The sequence below is a fragment of the Haemorhous mexicanus genome, chromosome 16, assembly GCF_027477595.1.
Source record: "Haemorhous mexicanus isolate bHaeMex1 chromosome 16, bHaeMex1.pri, whole genome shotgun sequence".
NCBI classification, from domain to species: Eukaryota; Metazoa; Chordata; class Aves; order Passeriformes; family Fringillidae; genus Haemorhous; species Haemorhous mexicanus.
This window is the reverse complement of record NC_082356.1, coordinates 1,022,369-1,041,753: the sequence shown is the minus strand read 5'-3', so window position 1 is coordinate 1,041,753 and position 19,385 is coordinate 1,022,369. Positions and strand designations below refer to the sequence as shown.

Sequence of the window (19,385 nt, the reverse complement as noted above, 5' to 3'; positions counted from 1 at the left end):
TAAAGGAACAGCTCTTCCCAGGACCAGCTCCTCTCCCAGCCCAGCATGTCTGAGGGCTCTGCCTGCAGGCACTGAGGGGACAGGAGCCAGGAACAGATAGCCTGAAGGCAATCAGGATTGGGAAGACATTGAGCTGAGACTTCACTTGGGAAATCTTCACAGCCCACTATGTGGTTAGTCTGTGGATGCAGGGATAGATCCCCTGTGCTCCTGAAGGGATCTCCTGAAGCTGACCCAGGACAGGACTGATGTGACTGTAAGGATGGCTCTGCTGCCCTTTCTGCTTTGGGGGAGGATGTGCTGCAGAGCAGGGCTGCCCTGGGCACCGTCAGAGGGACAGGGCAGGATGGCTCCTGCTGCCAGGGATGGCTGCAGGGGGTGAAGCTGGGACTGCAGCCAGGGCTGCCCAGGGCTGTCCTGCAGAGCAGCTCCTGCAGCCCTCAGGGCTCCTGGCCAGCCCCGGGCATGTGCCACCTGCCAGGGGCAGCTCTCAGCCTGCCTGGCACCTCCCCATGGATGGTGCAGGGCAGCTGTGGGTGCAAGGAGTGACTCCTGCCAGGGCAGGTCCTGCTGCTGTGGAGAGGGTGCTGTGTGGGTCAGGGCTGCTCAGAGCTCCAGCTCATGCCCAGCTCATTTCTGAGGGGACTTTTCATGAGCACATTCAGGGCAGGAGTTTCCTGCTTGGTGATGCATTGTTCACAGGGGTCTTAGGATGAGGGAAGAGACGAGAATCTTGACTCTATGTTTCAGAAGGCTTGGTTAATTTTTTTATGATATGTAATATATTAAAACTATACTAAAAGAATAGAAGAAAGGATTTCATCAGAAGGCTTAGCTAAGAATAGAAAAGGAATGAAGAACAAAGGCTTGTGTCTGACCGAGACAGTCTGGGCACATGGATTCTGATTGGCCATTAATTAGAAACAACCAGATGAGACCAATCACAAATCCACCTGTTGCTTTCCACAGCAGCAGATAAGAATTGTTTGCATTTTTTTCTTGAGGCCTCTCAGCTTCTCATGAGGGAAAAATCCTAAGGAAAGGATTTTTTATAGAACATGTCGGTGACAGCTTGGGTCTCAGCTTTTCTGAATCTGTGCTCCCACTTTTCCCTGGCTCAGTTTGGCGGCAATGGAAACTCATCTGTGCAGGGCAGAGAAGGGGCTGAGACTCTTAAACCACCACACTGAGGATTCCTGGGGACCTCTGCAAGTGCCTGCACCTGCCCAGCCTCCAGATCCATCCAGCATCACCTTTCCATGGTGCCCAGGCTGGGGGAGCTGTTCTTTCATCCCTGCAGCCCCAAGCAGCTGCAGGGCAGGGCTGGCCCAGGGGCTGGGCTGGGCTCTGGCAGCTCTGGCAGGGAAGGAGCCCGGGGCCACAGGAGCAGCTCGGGCTGGGACAGCTCCAGCAGCAGAGCCGTGGGCAGGGAGGGAGGGAGGCAGTGCTGAGGGAAGCCCTGCTGCAGGCAGATGTGGCACCTGCTGGCCCTGCCCTGCAGGGCAGACACTGCCCTGAGCAGCACAGCTCTTGTGTCCCCTCCCAGCCAGCACAGCCCTCAGCCCGGGGGCTCGGGGCCCTCAGTCCCTCCTGGGCAAGCAGAGCAGCTCAAGAGATGAAGGGCATCTCTCTGGCCATGTGCCCATTCCCTGCTGACCAGGGCCTGAGGGCCACTGTCCTGCCCTGCTGCTGCCTGGCAGGGGCTGGGCAGGGCTGGGCAGGGAAAGGCTTTTCCTCAGGCCTGGCTCTCTCTCTCTCCTGGCCTTGCCCAGGTGCTCCTGGCAGTGCTGAGGGGCTCTCTGGAATGGCAGTTCCAGCTGCAGGGTCAGGCCCAGCCCTTGGGCTCCTCCTGTGCAGGCTGAGCACAGCAATGGGGTGTCCCAGCTCCCTGTGCCCGGGGAGCTCTGGGCAGGGCAGCCTGGGGGCTGGCAATGAGCCCACTCTCCTGACTATGGGAAAGGCAGGAGCCACTTTGTGTGCCAGGGATCCCTCTGCTCCCAGCCGTGTCTCCTACCTTTCCAGAGTAGCACAGGAGTGGATTTCAGAAAGGTGCAAGTCCAGGGGAGCTGGAAAAGGTCACCTGGACAGAGCAGCTCCCCTCAGTCAGCACTAAGCCTCAGACAATCCTCCTGCCTCTCTGGACTCTCTGTTCTTTCACATTGCAGCAGAATCTCTCGTTCTGCCTCCTGCAATACCCATCCCTTCACCCAGGCAGCTCTTCTGCCTTAGTGGAACATTCTTTATCCATGTCCCAACACCAGGACAGGCCCCTGCCCTCACTGTTCCCCTGCACTGACTGGGGGTCAGGGCTGACTCCCAGCTGTCCTGCAGGCCAAGCTCCTCACACAACATTGGCCAGCAGCAATCAGGGTTCCAGCAACCAAGGTGAAGGAAGTTCCCCTAGACATAGATGGGGGAGTTGTTTGGTGGCAGGAAAGGGTCTGTGAGAAAGGGCTTTGACTTTTCTGTGAGAAATCTCCCCTCCATTGCCCTTTCTTTGCTCCTTCTGTAGGTTGAAATATGCAGACACAGCAAATGTCCAACAGCAGCTCCATCAGCCACTTCCTCCTGCTGGCACTGGCAGACACGCAGCAGCTGCAGCTCCTGCACTTCTGCCTCTTGCTGGGCATCTCCCTGGCTGCCCTCCTGGGCAACGGCCTCATCATCAGCGCCGTAGCCTGCGGCCACCACCTGCACACGCCCATGTTCTTCTTCCTGCTCAACCTGGCCCTCAGCGACCTGGGCTCCATCTGCACCACTGTCCCCAAAGCCATGCACAATTCCCTCTGGGACACCAGGACCATCTCCTACTCAGGGTGTGCTGCACAGGTGTTTTTCTTTTCCTTTTTCATGTCAGCAGATTTTGCACTTCTCACTGTCATGTGCTACGACCGCTACGTGTCCATCTGCAAACCCCTGCACTACGGGACCCTCCTGGGCAGCAGAGCTTGTGCCCACATGGCAGCAGCTGCCTGGGCCAGTGCCTTTCTCAATGCTCTGCTGCACACGGCCAATACATTTTCCCTGCCCCTGTGCCATGGCAATGCCCTGGGCCAGTTCTTCTGTGAAATCCCACACATCCTCAAGCTCTCCTGCTCACACTCCAAACTCAGGGAACTTGGGCTCATTGTGCTTAGTGCTCTTCTATATTTTAGTTGTTTTGTGTTCATTGTTTTCTCCTATGTGCAAATCTTCAGGGCTGTGCTGAGGATCCCCTCTGAGCAGGGCCGGCACAAAGCCTTTTCCACCTGCCTCCCTCACCTGGCCGTGGTCTCACTCTTTGTAACCACTGGCTTTTTTGCCTACCTGAAGCCCCCCTCCGTCTCCTCCCCATCCCTGGATCTGTCAGTGTCAGTTCTGTACTCGGTGGTGCCTCCAGCCCTGAACCCCCTCATCTACAGCCTGAGGAACCAGGAGCTCAATGCTGCAGGGTGGGCACTGATGACTGGATGGTTTCAGAAACACTAAACTGCTGACCAGTTTCTGCAAGTCACTTGTAATACATTTTGTCTTTGAAAATACTTGGGTTTTGTATTTGATTTGTTCTTTTCTTTCCTATGTCTTAGGTTTTTAATATTGTCCAAAAGAAATGCATTTGCTTGTGCCCTTTTTAATTTTGTTTCTCTCCACCTTTGCTGTGGCCACAGACTGTGCCCATGAGGAGCTGTGCCCTCAGTGGTTTTAAGTGACCTAAAGCATCTCCCAGCCAAGTTATTCCTGGCAATTCCCCTTTTGTTGCCTTCTATGGAGCTGCAGCAGCAATGTCTGTGTGCAGAACTGGGGGCAGGTAAGGGGCAGCACAGCAGCTGCGCTCCTGCTGGCCAGACCATTCCTGATCCAAGCCAGGAGCCATTGGCCTTCTTGCCCACCTGGGCACACTGCTGGCTCATGTCCAGCCTGCTGTCCATCAGTGCCCCCAGGCCCCTTTCTGCCTGGCCACTGTCCAGCCACTCTGTCCCTAGCCTGTGGCACTGCAGGGATTGTTGTGGCCTAAGTGCAGGACCCAGCACTTGGTCTTGTTCAACCTCACCTTGTTGGATTTGGGCCCTGGATGCAGCCTGTCCAGGTCCCTCTGCAGAGCCCTCCTACCTTCCAGCAGATCCACACTCATGCCCAGCTTGGTGTCATCTGCAAATTTGCTGATGGTGAACTCAATTCCCTCATGCAGATCATATGTTAAGATATAAAAAGACTTCTAATTCCTATTTTAAAGGGTGTATTTTATTGCTGTTCTCTTTCAAGCAGAGTTGATTGCAGCATTCTGTGATTGATATTGATCCAGGGTCTCTCCTCTGGAAGTATGGCCTGCTCAGAGAAGCTGTGCCTTGAGCTCTGACCCATTGTGGACAACTGTGGAAAACCCCCCATGGATCCCCTGATGGGGAGATCCCTAAAAATTTCTGTGCCAGGACTGAGAGACAAACGGGACTTTGGTTTGGTTTTTTTGTATTGTATTTGCAGGGAGACCTGGTGAAGGCAGGAATGATGCATCTGACTCCATGTTCTCAGAAGGCTAAATTATTACTTTACAATACTATATTATAATAAACTATACTATACTATACTATACTATACTATATTATACTATACTATACTATACTATACTATACTATGCTGACAGTGTCCTCTGGGCTCCAGCAGGCTGCTCTGTGCTGTGAAGACTTCTGGACATCTTGTCTGGGAGACTTTTCAAAAGGTTCCTCTGTGGTCAGCCTTGGCAGTAAACTCTGTCTGAATCAGGGTCTTCAGCCCTCCAGCTCCTGGCTAGAAGCCACTTCTGCAGTCACTTGTGTAGTGACCATCAATGCCACACACTCGGGGTTTACCCAAATGTAGCAATGCTCCTCTGGGGTCTCACCAAATGAGGAATTGTTCTTCACTCAGGGTCAGCAAATTGTGCGAATTTTTCACGACTCGGGGTCCAATTGTGGTGGTTTCTTCACTCACTCGGGGTCATCATTTGTGATGGTTCTTTCCTCGGGGTCACCATTTGTGACCGTGTTCGCAGGGGTCTTAGGATGAGGGAAGAGACGAGAAAGTTGACTCCATGTTTCAGAAGGCTTGATTTATTATTTTATTATATATATTATGTTAAAAGCTATACTAAAAGAATTAAAGAAAGGATTTCATCAGAAGGCTTAGCTAAGAATAGAAAAGGAATGAATAACAAAGGCTTGTCTCTAACCGAGACAGTCTGGACAGCTGGACTGTGATTGGCCATTAATCGGAAACAACCACATGAGACCAATCACAAATCCACCTGTTGCATTCCACTGAAGCAGATAATCATTGTTTACATTTTGTTCCTGAGGCCTCTCAGCTTCTCAGGAGGAAAAATCCTAAAGAAAGGATTTTTCAGAAAATATCATGGCTACAGTCCATTGTCACAGTCCATAACCAAGGAGACCATTGTGACAGTACAAAACCTCACAGGACCAAGATTCCATTGCTATGCAGTGGGGCTTCATGGAACCAAGGAACCACTGTGAACCAGCAGGGCCACATGGAACCAATGGTCCATAGAGATACTGCGGATCCAAGGAGACCATGGTGATGCTGTGGAACCTCGTGGAACCAAGGGGCTGTTGTGACACTGTGGGGCCCCATGGAACCAAATATTCATGGTGACACAGCAGGGCTGCTTGTGACCAATTGTCCATTGTGACACTGCAGATCCAAGAGACCAGGGTGACACTCTGGCAGTTCATGGAACCAAGGGGCTGTTGTGACACACCAAGGCCCTGTGGAACCAAGGAGAGCATTGTGGCACTGCAGAACCAAGGAGGCCATTTTGACAGTACAGAACCCAAGGGAACCAAGGGTCCATTGTTATACAGCAGGGCCTCATGGAACCAAGGGGCCCCTGTGAAACTGTGGGGCATAATGGAGTCAAGGACACCACTGATACTGAAATCTGCTGGATACAAATTTCTGAACAGAGTTTTGAGTATTTGAAAGCAGGTATTCTTTATTACAGCATGGCGGTCACTCAGGCCATCCTTCCTCCATTCGGGTGCACTGAGCATTAAATGACCAGAGTTTTTATCACAGACACTGATTATGTATCCATTAGTTATCCCCACTTCATTTAAGTTTCTTTGACATAGTTGCATCCCTTATCACAAATCCTTACATGGTTCTTTGGGTTTTGTCTGCAGCATCCAGTGTCCTTTTTAGGTGGCTGTTCTTCAACTCCCCCTTTTGAGTAAGAGCAGTATTATTGTTTTGCATAACTTCTGTTTTGTCAGCCTAGCAGAGCTGAGCTGGCATCCTGATTGCATTTTGTGTGACTTCTGTTTGCCAGAGGTACATCCTTAATCAGTTTCTCCAAGGCTGTGCTGTTCTGTTCTGCTGTCCTTGACAAGAGTAAATGTTGTTCTGTTCTCCTGTCCTTGTCTCAGTGCTCACCCCACATGAGGCATCTGCAACCCCCCAACCCATGGGCCTGGGGTGGGCAAGTGTTCCTGGGGAACAGGGGTGGGACAGCTGGGCTGGACTGACCCAAGGGATGTTCCATTCCATGTCACACCATGATCAGCAATCACCTGAGAGAAGTGGGGGGAGAAAGGGGGTAGGGGATTAATTTATTTTTTAAGACATTTTTCTTTCAAAACATCACCTACACATACAGAATATTCCCTTGCCACAAGGTGGTCAAACATTTTCTGCTGATAGGAAATTTCCTGTGGATTTGCTTTACTTCTGTTTGTGGCCTTTTTATTTTGTGGTTGGTTTGTTTGTGGAGTTTTTGTGTTGTTGTGGGTGGGTGGTACTTTGGTTTTTTTGATTGGGTGTAGTTGGGTTTTTTTTTGGTTGGGTTTGGGTTTTTCTCTATTAAACTGCCTTTCTTTTGATGCATAAGGTTTTCTACCCTTTCTTGTGGCTTGCTTAGCACCTGATGGCAAGACAAATTTACCCAACCCAGTCATCTTGCCCAATTACATTTTGCAGTCACCATTAACCAGATGAGTTCAATCAGAGACTCCCTGCAATTTGGCAGCATCCACAAAGGAATTGAAAGTGCATTTCATGCCATTTTAGAGACAATAGAAATATTCCACTCTGGTGGTCAAGGGCTGGTCACTGAGGGCTGTCACCAGGGCCTGGCTGCCAAGAGGACTCTGTACCGTGGATGACATTTGACCCTCATTGTTCAGCCAAATTCCCACCCACCCCATGTTCCACTCCTTCAGCCCAGCTCTCTCCAGTCTGGCTCTGAGGAGAGCACCGCAGACCCTGTCACAGGCCTGGCTGAAGTCTGGGCACACAACATCCCCTTCTTTTCCCTCCCATGGGGGTTCTGCAGTCCCTGCCCTGTCCTGCCAGTGTCTGGAATGGCTGCAGGAGGATTTGCCACATCCCCTTCCCTGCTGAGCCTGACCAGGCTGTGGCTCTCCCAGTCCCCCTCCCTGCCCTGTTTGCAGACTGGTTCCATGTCTGCCCTTCCCAAGGGCCCAGGACCCTCTGGCATGGCTCTGGCCTTTCCAAGGGGTTTGAGAGAGGTCCCACAGGGACACTGCCCAGCCTTCTCAACAGTCCTGACACCAAAGGCCTTTTCCATATCTCTCAGTTCCAGGTCAGTGCCCAGAACACAGCACAGCCCTGTCCAGGTCCTTGGGGTGGTTCAAAAGGGAGGCAGCTCTGATTTCTTCCCACAGACCCTCACTCTATCCAGTGTCTCTTTGTGCAGTCCACGGCTGCCTTGAGCATTTCCCCTAGAGCCTCCCTGCTTGGGATATTTCTCTCTATGCAATCCTCACCACAACCCAGCAAAGAATTCAGGTGGTTTCCCAGAGGACGTTACTCTCAGAGTGAAGTGGCCTCAAGGCACTGTTTGTGCCACTGGAATTGTGCCACCCCCGGGTGCTGCTGATGGTGTCTGTGCTCACTGGGGTTCATCTCCCCACACACACACGATGCACTGCTGAGATCTCCTCAGTACAGAGCAGACATGGCCAGCTGGCCTGGTCACTTGGTGTCCCTCTGTGCTGGGACAAACAACCTCCTGCAGGTGGGGAGAGGCCAGTGCTGGCAATGGTGGTTGCAGGGGCTGGTGTGGGACAATTGCCCTGGGGCACCTTCCCAAGCTGTTCCCAGAACAAAGACACAGCCCAGGCCCTGCTCTGCTGCTCCCTCAGGTCCATGCCAGGAGCTCTGGCTGTGCCAGGACATTGCTGTGAGCCCCCCCTGCACACTCCCCCTCTGCCCCAGGCACTGGGCTTTGCTGTGCCAGGGCATTCCTGGGGCACATTGCTGACAGCAGCTCTGGAGGAGAGCAAAGCCTCCCTGCCCTGCCCTCAGGAGATGGCCTTGGCTGATGGAGCTGCTGTGCTGGAGCCCAGCTGTGTCCCAGCAGTGCCCATGGCCTGTCCCTGCCTGTGGCCACAGCAGGGACACGCAGCAGGACAGTGACCAAGCTGCCAGAGCACTCTGGCCTTACAGCCACAGCAGGGCTGGGAAGGAGAGGCTGGAGTTGGGCAGGGCAGATGTGGGAAGAGCCAGGGCCATTGTCCCTGTCTGTGCTGCTGTGCTGGGAGTCTCTTCCCTCCACCTCTGCTCACAGGCACTGCCCCTGCAGGGACAGAGAAGGGCTCAGGAAGAATCCTGGACACACAGGTCAGGGTAACCACTTGTTTTTATTTAAATGCCAAGGGAAAAAGCCTCTTGCAAGTCTTTGTATTTCAAAAGAAAGATAGCTATTAATGTAGAAATGCTAAGAGAAATACTACAGCATTTTGTAAAAAACACAACAATGGACTTCTCTTGTGGAATTGCAAGGCCCCATGGAATCATGGAGACCATGGTGACACTGTGTGGCCCCATGGAACCAAAGGGCCACTGTGACCCTGCAGGGCCTCATGGAAGCACGGGGCCATTGTGACACTGCAGAAGCAAGGAGAACATTGTGACGCTGCAGGGCCTTGTGGAACCAAGGGGATATGGATCTGATCTGGCTGGTTTGGCCTCCCAGAGCCCACCTGACAGGTCCAGCTGATCCTGGCATGCTGATGGCTGCCTCTCATCAGCCCCTGGAGCACTGGGGCTCTGTGCTTTCCCTCCTATGGAAAAAGAACTATCCGTCTTTTCATTTGCTCACGGCCAAATTTGATACTCCCCCTGAAAAATTCCCTATATGCAAGGGTTTCTCCCAGACAAAAGCTGCCAGGACAGAGAGCTCTGGCTGGTCTTGGCCTCTGGTGGTCACCTCTTATCTCAAGGCAGTCCTGAGGAAAGTATTTGTACAGGTTGGACTACTGGAACATCAATGAGTCTCTCATCCTCTGAAAAACTCAGATGCTCTTCTGATCATATGTGTCTTTTTCCCTCATTGTGTATTATGCTTGAAATAATATTTTCAGCTACATAGCATTATTTTTCTCACTCTACCAGAGTTATCTGTCACAAAACACCTCCTCTACATATGGATCCAGGTCACCTGTATGAGCAAAAACAAGAAAGAATGCAGCAGGAATGATTTGTCTCTGCTCCCATCTGTCCCATCTCCTCTGGAGCTGGAGGTGCAGCCCCAGCACTTGGCAGGGCTCAAGGGCTCACAAGCTCAGCTCCCACACAGAGAACTTGCAGACCCTGGGCTGCTCTTCTTGGCCCCTGCACACTCAGCCAGGCTGAGATGGACACTAATGGTTTCTGGGCCAGGCTCTCTGAGCCCGGCCCAGCTGCCTGCAAGCTCTCCCAGCTGCCCTGAGCTCTGGGCAGCACCAAGGGCCTCTCCCCAGCCCAGCCCAGCCGGCTCTGGCCCCACAGCTCTGCTCAGGCCAGGCTGCTCTGGGCACAGCCCCACGGCCTCAGCCCCTGGCAAGGGCACAGCAGCAGCTGCAGCTCCCACAGGACTCAGCCCCACCATGGGGGAACGTGCCTGGCCAAGAGAAAGGAGGCTCCCTGGGTGCCCTGCTCTCCTCTGCAGGAGATCCTGAGAGCTCTGCAGCCCCTGCTGCCATCCCATCTGCCCAGGGCAGCACAAGAGCCCCAGCCTTGGGGCCCTCCAGAGCTGCTCCTGCTCCAGGCTCAGGGCCCATCCCAAAGCTGGGGCAGCTACAAAGCTGTGCCCATTTCTATTGATTCCTGCTCTGATGGGGATGGATCCTCAGTATCTTGGAGGTTGGTGATGAATTTTAGTTTTCCAGAGGCCTCTTCTTTCTTCAGCTCTTCAGATGAGAAATTCAGTGAGAAAGGCTCATTCCCATTTGTTCAAAACACCCAAAGAAGACAAGCTCATGGGAAGAATTCAAGTCTTCAATTCTTCTGTGGTTAATTAGAAAGATTTCAGAAATGTATGCAAATGAACATATTAGATTGAAAAGAATAAATTATTTTGTGCTGTTTAGATCAGTTTAGTTTTCTTTTTTTTATATAGCTATCAGCAATCCCCAGTTGATATTGACCCCTAGCACCTCCTAATGCATTCTGAACAGATATGAAAATCAAGACCCTTCGTGGCTGACAATCAATCAGACTTTGTCCCTACCCCCACCCTACCATTTCCCCCATCCAACCCCTGGAACTCCTATGGATCAGGAATGGTGTGGCCAGCAGGAGCAGGGCAGTGATTCTTCCCCTGCACTCGGCACTGGTGAGGCTACACCTCGAGTGCTGTGTCCAGTTCTGGGCCCCCAATTTAGGAAGGCCATGGAGCAGCTGGAGCGTGTCCAGAGAAGAGCAACAAGGCTGGGGAGGGATCTAGAATACAAGTCTTGTGAGAAGCAGCTGAGGGAGTGGGGTTGTTTGTCCTGGAGAAGAGGAGGCTCAGGGGAGACCTCATCACTCTCTACAACTCCCTGACAGGAGGGTGCAGCCAGGGGGGGTTGGGCTCTTCTCCCAGGGAACAATGACAGGACAAGAGGACACAGCCTTAAGCTGTGCCATGGGAGGTTTAGGCTGGACATTAGGAACAGGTTCTTCACAGAAAGGGTGACTGGGCATTGGAATGGGCTGCCCAGGGAGATGGTGGAGTCACCGTCCCTGGAGGTGTTTAAGCAAAGACTGGATGTGGCACTCGGTGCCATGGTTGGGGTGACAAGGAGGTGTTGGGGCACAGGTTGGATGTGGTGATTTCCAAGGTCTTTTCCAACCTGGTTAATTCTGTGATTCTGGGATGATTGTGACCCTGCAGGGCCCTGGGGAAGCAAGGGACCATTGTGACACTGCAGGGCCCCATGGAACTAAGAGGATCACAGTGACACTGTGTGCTGAAGGCACCATAGAACCAAGGCCCCATTGTGACACTGTGGGGCTGGATGGAAGCGAGGAGTCCAGTGTGACACTCTGGGTCCTCGCGGAACCATGGAAGTCACTGTGACACTGGAGGGCCTCGTTGATCCAAGGGGCCATTGTGGCACTCCAGAACCGAGGAGAGCCTTGTGAGACCCTGGGGCCCAACAGAACCAAGGGACCATTGTGACACTGCAGGGACTTGTGGAACTAAGGAAACAATTGTGACACTCTGGTGCCCCATGGAACCAAGGGTCTCTTGTGACACTGCAGGGTCTTGTGTAAGCAGGGTGACACTGCACTACCAGGGAATCCATTGGGGCACTCTGGGGCCTCATGGAACCAAGGGACCACTGAGACACTGTGTGACCTTGTGGAACCATGGAGACCAGTGTGACACTGCAGGACCTCGTGCAATGATGGAGCCATTGTGACACTGCAGGGCCCCATGGAACTAAGGGGCCAGTGTTGCTCTGCAGGGACTCATGGAATGAAGGAATCATGTTTGACACCGTGGTGCCCCTTGTGACTGAGTGGCCCCTGTGACACCTTGGAACCAAGGAGAGCATTGTTGTACTGTGAGACCTCATGGGACCAAGGGACAGTGTGACACTGCAGGGCTCAAGGATCCCAGGGAATTTGTGACACCAAAGGGGTCTCATGGAACAAAGGAGCCATTGTGACTCTATGCAGCCTCCTGGAATAATGGAGACCATTGTGACACTGTAGGGCCTCATGGAACTGTGGTGACCAAGTTGGCTGCAAGTGTGATTCTGCTGGAGGGTAGGAGGGCTCTGCAGAGGGACCTGGACAGGCTGCATCCAGGGCCAAATCCAATGAGGTCAGGTTGAACAAGACCAAGTGCTGGGTCCTGCACTTAGGCCACAACAATCCCTGCAGTGCCACAGACTGGGGACAGAGTGGCTGGACAGTGGCCAGGCAGAAAGGGACCTGGGGGCACTGATGGACAGCAGGCTGGACATGAGCCAGCAGTGTGCCCAGGTGGGCAAGAAGGCCCATGGCTCCAGGCCTGGATCAGGAATGGTGCGGCAAGCAGGAGCAGAGCTGCACACAGACATTGCTGCTGCAGCTCCAGAGAAGGGAACAAAAGGAGCACCTCCAGTGAAAACTTTGCCTGGAGATCCTTTCGTTTGTTTAAAGACATTGAGAGCAGAGCTCCTCCTTGACAAAGTCTGGGACTATACTAAAGGTGGACAGAAACAAAATGACAAATGGAAGAAACAGTGGCATTTCTTTGTGGACAATATTAAAAACCTACAACAAAGGTAAAAAAAACCACCACAACAAAAAAAATAAGAACTATCAAAGATAACCCAAATTAAAAGTGACTTGCAGAGACTGGCCAGCAGTTTAGTGTTCCTGAAATCGTCAAGTCATCAGTCTCCACACTGTAGCCCTGAGCTCCTGAATCCTCAGGCTGTAGATGAGGGGGTTTAGGGCTGGAGGCACCACTGCGTAAAGAAATGACACCAACAGATCCAGGGCAGGGGAGGAGATGGAGGGGGGCTTCAGGTAGGCAAAGGCTGCAGTGCTGAGGAACAGGGAGACCACAGCCAGGTGAGGGAGGCAGGTGGAAAAGGCTTTGTGCCGGCCCTGCTCAGATGGGATCCTCAGCACAGTCCTGAAGATTTGCACATAGGAGAAAACAATGAACACAAAACAACCAAATGCTAAAGAGGTAGTGAAAACAGAAACTCCAAGTTCCCTGAGGTAGGATTTGGAGCAGGAGAGCTTGAGGATGTGTGGGATTTCACAGAAGAACTGGCCTAGGGCATTGCCCTGGCACAGGGGCAGGGAAAATGTATTGGCTGTGTGCAGAAGAGCAGTGAGAAAGGCACTGGCCCAGGCAGCTGCTGCCATGTGGGCACAAGCTCTGCTGCCCAGGAGGGTCCCGTAGTGCAGGGGTTTGCAGATGGACACGTAGCGGTCGTAGCACATGATGGTCAGCAGGGAAAATTCTGCTGAAATGAAAAAGACAAAGAGAAATAGCTGTGCAGCACATCCTGAGTAGGAGATGGTTCTGGTGTCCCGGAGGGAATTGTGCATGGCTTTGGGGACAGTGGTGCAGATGGAGCCCAGGTCGCTGAGGGCCAGGTTGAGCAGGAAGAAGAACATGGGCGTGTGCAGGTGGTGGCCGCAGGCTACGGCGCTGATGATGAGGCCATTGCCCAGGAGGGCAGCCAGGGAGATGCCCAGCAAGAGGCAGAAGTGCAGGAGCTGCAGCTGCTGCGTGTCTGCCAGTGCCAGCAGGAGGAAGTGGCTGATGGAGCTGCTGTTGGACATTTCTTCACTCTGGGCATTGTGATCTGCTCACAGACAACACTGACAAATTGGACAAAGTACCTTGAGTTAATCCTATATTGTTTTCTTACACAATCACTCAAAATTGCTTCTCTTCCTTTCCCTTTCATTTCATTTTCCTTTTTTTTTTTTTTTTTTTTTTTTGAGTTTAGGTTTGGGCTCCTAAGTAACTGTCTGTTTTTTAGAGGGGTCAGAAGTCCTGTTGTTAGCATTGCTCTCAGCCTGAACACTGGGGACGCCAGAGGAAAATAGGGCTCCCACAGCAGCCAGACCTGCTGTTCCCACACAGGTGCCCTTTGCTCATTTCACCTCCCTCGAGTACATGATGAACAAATTTAAAACTACACTTAAAAATAATGTGGCCTTTTTAAAGACTCCAGTTTACAAATCAATCTCTCCAAACTCTTCGCTCTTTGCCTGTGCAGCTGGACAGGAAGGAATACAAAGGGTTGGTCTGGTTCTCTGCTGCCTGGAGTTGTGCCTACTGGGAGCTGTTTCTCTCTATCCAAGCCTTGTCCCTGCCAGTGCTGCCAGAGCCCAGCCCAGCCCCGGGAGCTCAGCTCTGCCCTGCAGACCCCTCCCAGCACAGGGCACTGCCCAGGGCCATCTCCCTGGCAGCAGGGCCTTAAAGGCAGGGAAGGCAAACAGAGATGCTGCAAGCCAAGGTGCTGCTGCTGCTGTCTGTAGGGAGAGGAGTCTGAGGAGGCACTTTCTGAGGGAAATCTGGGGCACATCTGCTGATGCCCAGGGTGACAGTGCAGGAGTCTCAGTGACACAGCCAAAGCTGACAGCCCCTTTCCCTTCCCTTTAGGAGAAATGTGAGAGCGGCCCTGGCCATACAGCACCATCTCCACAGCAGAAAGAATCTGCCCTGATGGGGGTCGCTCCTTCCACCTCCAACTTCTCCCCTGCACCATCCATGGGGAGCTGCCAGGCAGGCTGAGAGCTGCCCCTGGCAGGTGGCACATGCCCTTGGCTGGCCAAGAGCCCTGAGGGCTGCAGGACCTGCTCTGCAGGACAGCCCTGGGCAGCCCTGGCTTCAGTCCCAGCTTCACCCCCTGCAGCCATCCCTGGCAGCAGGAGCCATCCTGCCCTGTCCCTCTGACGGTGCCCAGGGCAGCCCTGCTCTGCAGCACATCCTCCCCCAAAGCAGAAACAGCACCAGAGCCATTCTTACAGTCACATCAGTCCTGTCCTGGGTCAGCTTCAGGAGATCCCTGCAGCCAGAGACTGACTGTGTCAGAAGTAGTGAAGATGTCTCCAAGAATGAGCTCAGAATTGTCCTTCCAGCTGCTTTGAGCCTCTGTCTGCTTCACTGCTGTCAGGTACCTGCAGGCAGTGCCCTCAGCCCTGCTGGGCTAGGAGAGGAGCTGCTCCTCAGGAGAAATGTCTTTTTGAGCTCTTCTTGGTTTCCAAGACCTTCTTCTGTGCCAGGAGCCTGGCCCAGCTCAGCAGCACAGACACAGCACAAAGACTTTAATGACCCTCTCAGGGATTTGGTGTTGTTTACATCAGACTCAGTCCCTGAGAGAGTCTTCAAAAAACTTCTCAAGAACTCAAAGTTAAATTTAGACTCTAAAGTTTCGTGAAGTTTAATGGGTCCGTCTGAGAACGTGTCCCCAGGTTCCAGGTAGAGCAGAACACTGGAGGCAGTGATGCCAGCTGGGGACAAACAAGGCAAAAGTGTCTCTGGTGCTGAGCAAAGCTGGATGTGTTCCAGGAATGCAAAGGGCCAAGGCCTGAGCCCCAGCCCCTGGCCAGGCAGATCCTGTCCCTCCCTCCTTGCTCAGGGCTCTTCCCAGGATGGGCACTGGCATGTGGGGATGTGCAGTGCCAAGGGCAGGAGCATGGGGCGGCCCCTGCCAGGCTGCTGAGCAGGGACAAGGAGGCATGAGGCCCCAGGCCTGCAAGGGTCACTTGTCTCCTGCTCCTGGCTCAGGCCCAGGCCCAGCAGCCATGGCCAAAGTGCTGCCCAAGTTGGCTCTGTCAGGGCCTGGCAGCTGCTGCCCATGCCTGTGCCCTGTGCAGCCCAGGCTGTGCTACGGTGTCCCTGCCCTGTGCCTCTATCCCTGCAGGCTGTGCTCATCCCCCGGCTGCCCTACCTGGCTGGCCCCTTCCTTTGCTGACAGCTCTGCCTCCTGCCTGCCTCTGCCTGCCCACACAAAGCCTTGGGCTGACCCAGGCTCCTTCTGGGGGATGTGTTGCACCTCAGCCCTGCCTGGGAGGGAAATTCCTTTCTCTTTGTTCCTAATATGGGCTTCCCCAGCTGGTCTTAGCTTTGATTTTTTTCTTTCTCTGGCTCTTCTCTACTACATCAAAAGGATCCACCATCTCTGAAACCACCCTTGAATCCCTCCCATGCCTCTCCTCTGCTGTCCTCAGTCCCCACCTCACTGAGCACAGAGCTCCTTTGTCCCTATACTGACGCAGTCACCAGAGGCCAAGGCCAGCCAGACCTGTCTGTCCTTGCAGCTTTTGTCTAAAAGCCGCCCTTGGATATTTGGGGAGTTTTGGAGGTGGAATTCCATTTCAGCCATGAGTGCCTGCACCAGAATGACAGTTCTTCTCCACAGGAAGGAAATGGCGGAGCCCCAGTGTTTCAAAGGCTAATTAGAGGCAGCCCCATGGAGGCCAAGGCCAGCCAGACCTGTTTGTCTCAGCAGCTTTTGTCTGGGAGCAATCCTTGGATAGATGGAGTTTGGAGGCCAAATCTCAGTTTTCTCCATGGGCACCTGGACAAGAAGGACAGTTCTTTTCCATAGGAAGTAAAGTAGAGAGCCCCAGTGTTTCACAGGCAGAAGAGAGCTGGCCCTCAGGAAGCCAAAGGAACCTAGACAGTCCTGGCAAGTTTTGTCTGAGAGTTAGCCTTGGATATAAGGAATTTTGGAGGCAATTCCCAATTCTGGCTATGGACACCTGGACTGGAAAGATGGTTTTTTCCATGGAAAGAAAAGCACAGCCCTGCAGTATTTTCAAGGCAGATGAGAGGTGGCCCACCCAGATGCCAAGGGCCATCCAGATCTGTCTGTTTCATATGGGACAATCTTTGGATTTTATCATATATGGAGGTAGAATCCCAATTTTAGCCATGAACCCCTGGACGAGGAGGAGGAGAGTTCTTTCCCACAGGAAGGAATGCACGGAACTCCAGGGCTAGATGAGAATCAACCCTCAACATGCCAAGGTCAGCTGAAGCAGTCGGGTGGCCACAAGGAGGCCAAGCCAGCCAGACCTGTTCCATGTTCTTGAATTCTTTGGGACATGCAGGATCACAATTGCCACTTGGTTCCATGAGGCCCCGTAGTATCACAAGAGATCTTTATTTCCAGGAGACCCAGCAATACTACCAGGATCTCCTCGGCTCTGCAGTGGCACAGTGGCCCCTTGCTTCCATGAGGTGATGCAGTGCCAAAATGGTTTCCTTGGTTCCATGGGACTGTGCAGAGTGCCACAATGGCCTCTTGGTTCTATTGGGCTCCCCAAGATCACAATGGACCCTTGGTTCCACAGGGCATGGCTGTGTCACACTGGCCCCTTGGTTCCATGGGGACCCATAGTGTCACACTGGCCCCTTGGTTCCATGGGGACTCAGAGTGCCAGAATGGTCTCATTGCTTTCATGAATCCCTGCAGTGTCACAAAGAGCTCCTTGGTTCCACAAGGGCCTGCAGAGCTCCTTGATTCAACAAGGCCTCAAAGTGCCAGAATGGTCTCCAGGACTCCATGATGCCCCCTAGTGTCACAAGGACACCTTGGCTCCATGAAACACTAAAATAGGGAATGGCCCCCTGATTCCATTGGGCTCCTCCCTGTCACACAAGTTCTTAGTTCCACTGCACCCTGTAGTGTCACAATGGTCTCCTTGGTTCACAGAGTCAGAATCTCTCTGTGGTCTCACGGAGCCCCACTATGATCCCCTTGATTCCATGAGGCCCCACCGTGCTACAATGACCCATAGGTTAAATGGCCCCTTGGTTCCCGTGAGTCCTGAAGTGTCATAATGGTCTCCATGGTTCCATGAGGCCCCAGAATGTCACAATGGACTTTTGGTTCCACGAGCTTTCGTACAGCCAACAGCAGTGTCCTTGGCTCCACAGTGTCACAAGGGACCCTTTGTTCCATGAGGTTCAGTAGAGTGAGATGGACACCTCGATTCCATGAGGTTCTGTAATGTCCCAATGGACCCCCTGGTTCCATGGCCCTGCTGTCCAGAATTGGCCCTTGGTTCCATGAGGTTCTGTACTGTCAGCAGGAATCACCTTGGTTCTGCAGTGTCATAACCAACCCTTGGTTCCATGAGGTGCCAGGCCTCCCACAGCCTCTCAGAGACCCTTCTCCCCCTCTCAGCCCCTCTCAGCCCCTCACGGCCCCTCACAGCCCCAGGCCTGGGGCTCCTCCCAAAGGAGAAGGGGTCGGGCCCTGCTTGTTCTCCTTTTATTTCAGTCCCTTCACAGCCACGAGTGAAGAAAGGCTGAAATGGAGCCTTTCCCCAGCGTTTCCCTCGGGGTTCATTGCGGGCTGAAGCTCTGTGCTGGCGCTGGCCCGAGCGCCACCATCCCTGCAGCCGCCAGGCCTTTGCTGTCCCCCCGTGTCCGTTCCCTGTCCCGGAGTCCCGCCCGGCTCTGGCAGCAGCAGCAGCCGCAGCGCAGGGGGCGCCGGCCCGGCCCAGCCGGGGCTCCCGGCCAGGAGCAGCAGCAGCGCCGGCCCCTTCCCGCCTGCTCCTGCCTCGGCTCCCGAGGGCTTTTTCCAGCTCAGTTCTGGAGTAGAGCAGCAATCACCCACACCCAGCCCTGACTGCGCAGGGCCCGCCTGTGCTGCCCTGACCCAGCCCTCAGAGAAAGAAAGGATCGGGTTCCAGCGCTGTTTTCAGCACTGCTTTAACTCACCCTGAGGTGACAGCAGGAGGCTGCTCCTGCCTTTGCCTTGGCAATTGGAGATCATGGCTGCTCTTGCCACTTGAAATTTATCTGTAAAACTGCAATTGCCTTTTTTGATCAGTGCTACCCAGAGTGCTTTTTTCGTGATGGTGAATGTGGGAATCCTTAAAATCAGAGGATTTTGGGAAAGCTGAAAAAGGCAGGCCTCAGAGACAGCTGAACTGTGATTAGAGCTAAGCTGTAACCATGAGATAGGGCAGCAGAAAAGTTAAATAAGAAGTAGAAAAGTATGGACAAATAAAACAATAGTTTGTGTATTAACGCTTGGCTAAAAAAACTCCCTAAGCTGCAGAAAAGTATATCTAGCCTGATATTTGGAAGTACTGAGCTTAATAAATGAGCTCTGAGCATTTTGTTTTTAGGCTTAGAAGCAGGTATTGTATTCAAAATAATCAGGCATTGTTTTAATCGAAGGTACGTGTGCTTATAATGGTTGGATAGAACTACTGTCAATATGCTTCTGCTTTGTGTGATTGGTCAAAAAACTTTTAAAGTAAGTTGTAACATTGAGTTCTTTGTCTGCTGCGGAGGACACAAACTGCCGGCATCTTCCCATTGTCATAACCATGTAATGAGATTGATGCTGGAAAATAAACACCTCAAGACACATTCTTTAGCAGTCCCGTCCTGTTTGTGATTTTGTACATAGACCCCCGGCTGGCAATAGGTGAGCTCAGGCTTTTGGTCACAGGCATCATGATTAGCAGATCTTGAAATCCCCTAAAGTCCCTGAGCACTAAGTCAAGGAGAATTAAAGCCCCACAGACCACATTTGCAGTGCTCAAACACGGCCCTGTTGCTGCTGCTGCTGAAATAAAATCATCTGACAGAGGCCATCACAGAAATTGCCTCTCAAGTGTCAAATCAAATGAAAAAATCCACCAGGAGAAAGAGAAAC

At 52.8% G+C, this 19,385-nt stretch overlaps 3 protein-coding genes across 3 annotated transcripts in view; 2 read left to right on the top strand and 1 right to left on the bottom strand.

Annotated features, from left to right (window-relative positions):
- The window catches only part of LOC132334522 (low affinity immunoglobulin gamma Fc region receptor III-like), a 93,832-nt gene that overhangs the window by 17,358 nt on the left and 57,089 nt on the right, over nt 1-19,385 (top strand). The gene's annotated exons all lie outside the window — the stretch shown is intronic.
- Nucleotides 2,536-3,468, top strand: LOC132334502 (olfactory receptor 14A16-like). The gene has a single exon (XM_059860616.1). The coding sequence runs from the start codon at nt 2,536-2,538 to the stop codon at nt 3,466-3,468; it is 933 nt and encodes a 310-aa protein (XP_059716599.1).
- LOC132334501 (olfactory receptor 14J1-like) lies at nt 12,619-13,535 on the bottom strand. Its single transcript, XM_059860615.1, has one exon. It carries the CDS (start codon nt 13,531-13,533, stop codon nt 12,619-12,621), a length of 915 nt encoding a protein of 304 aa, XP_059716598.1. The 5' UTR covers nt 13,534-13,535.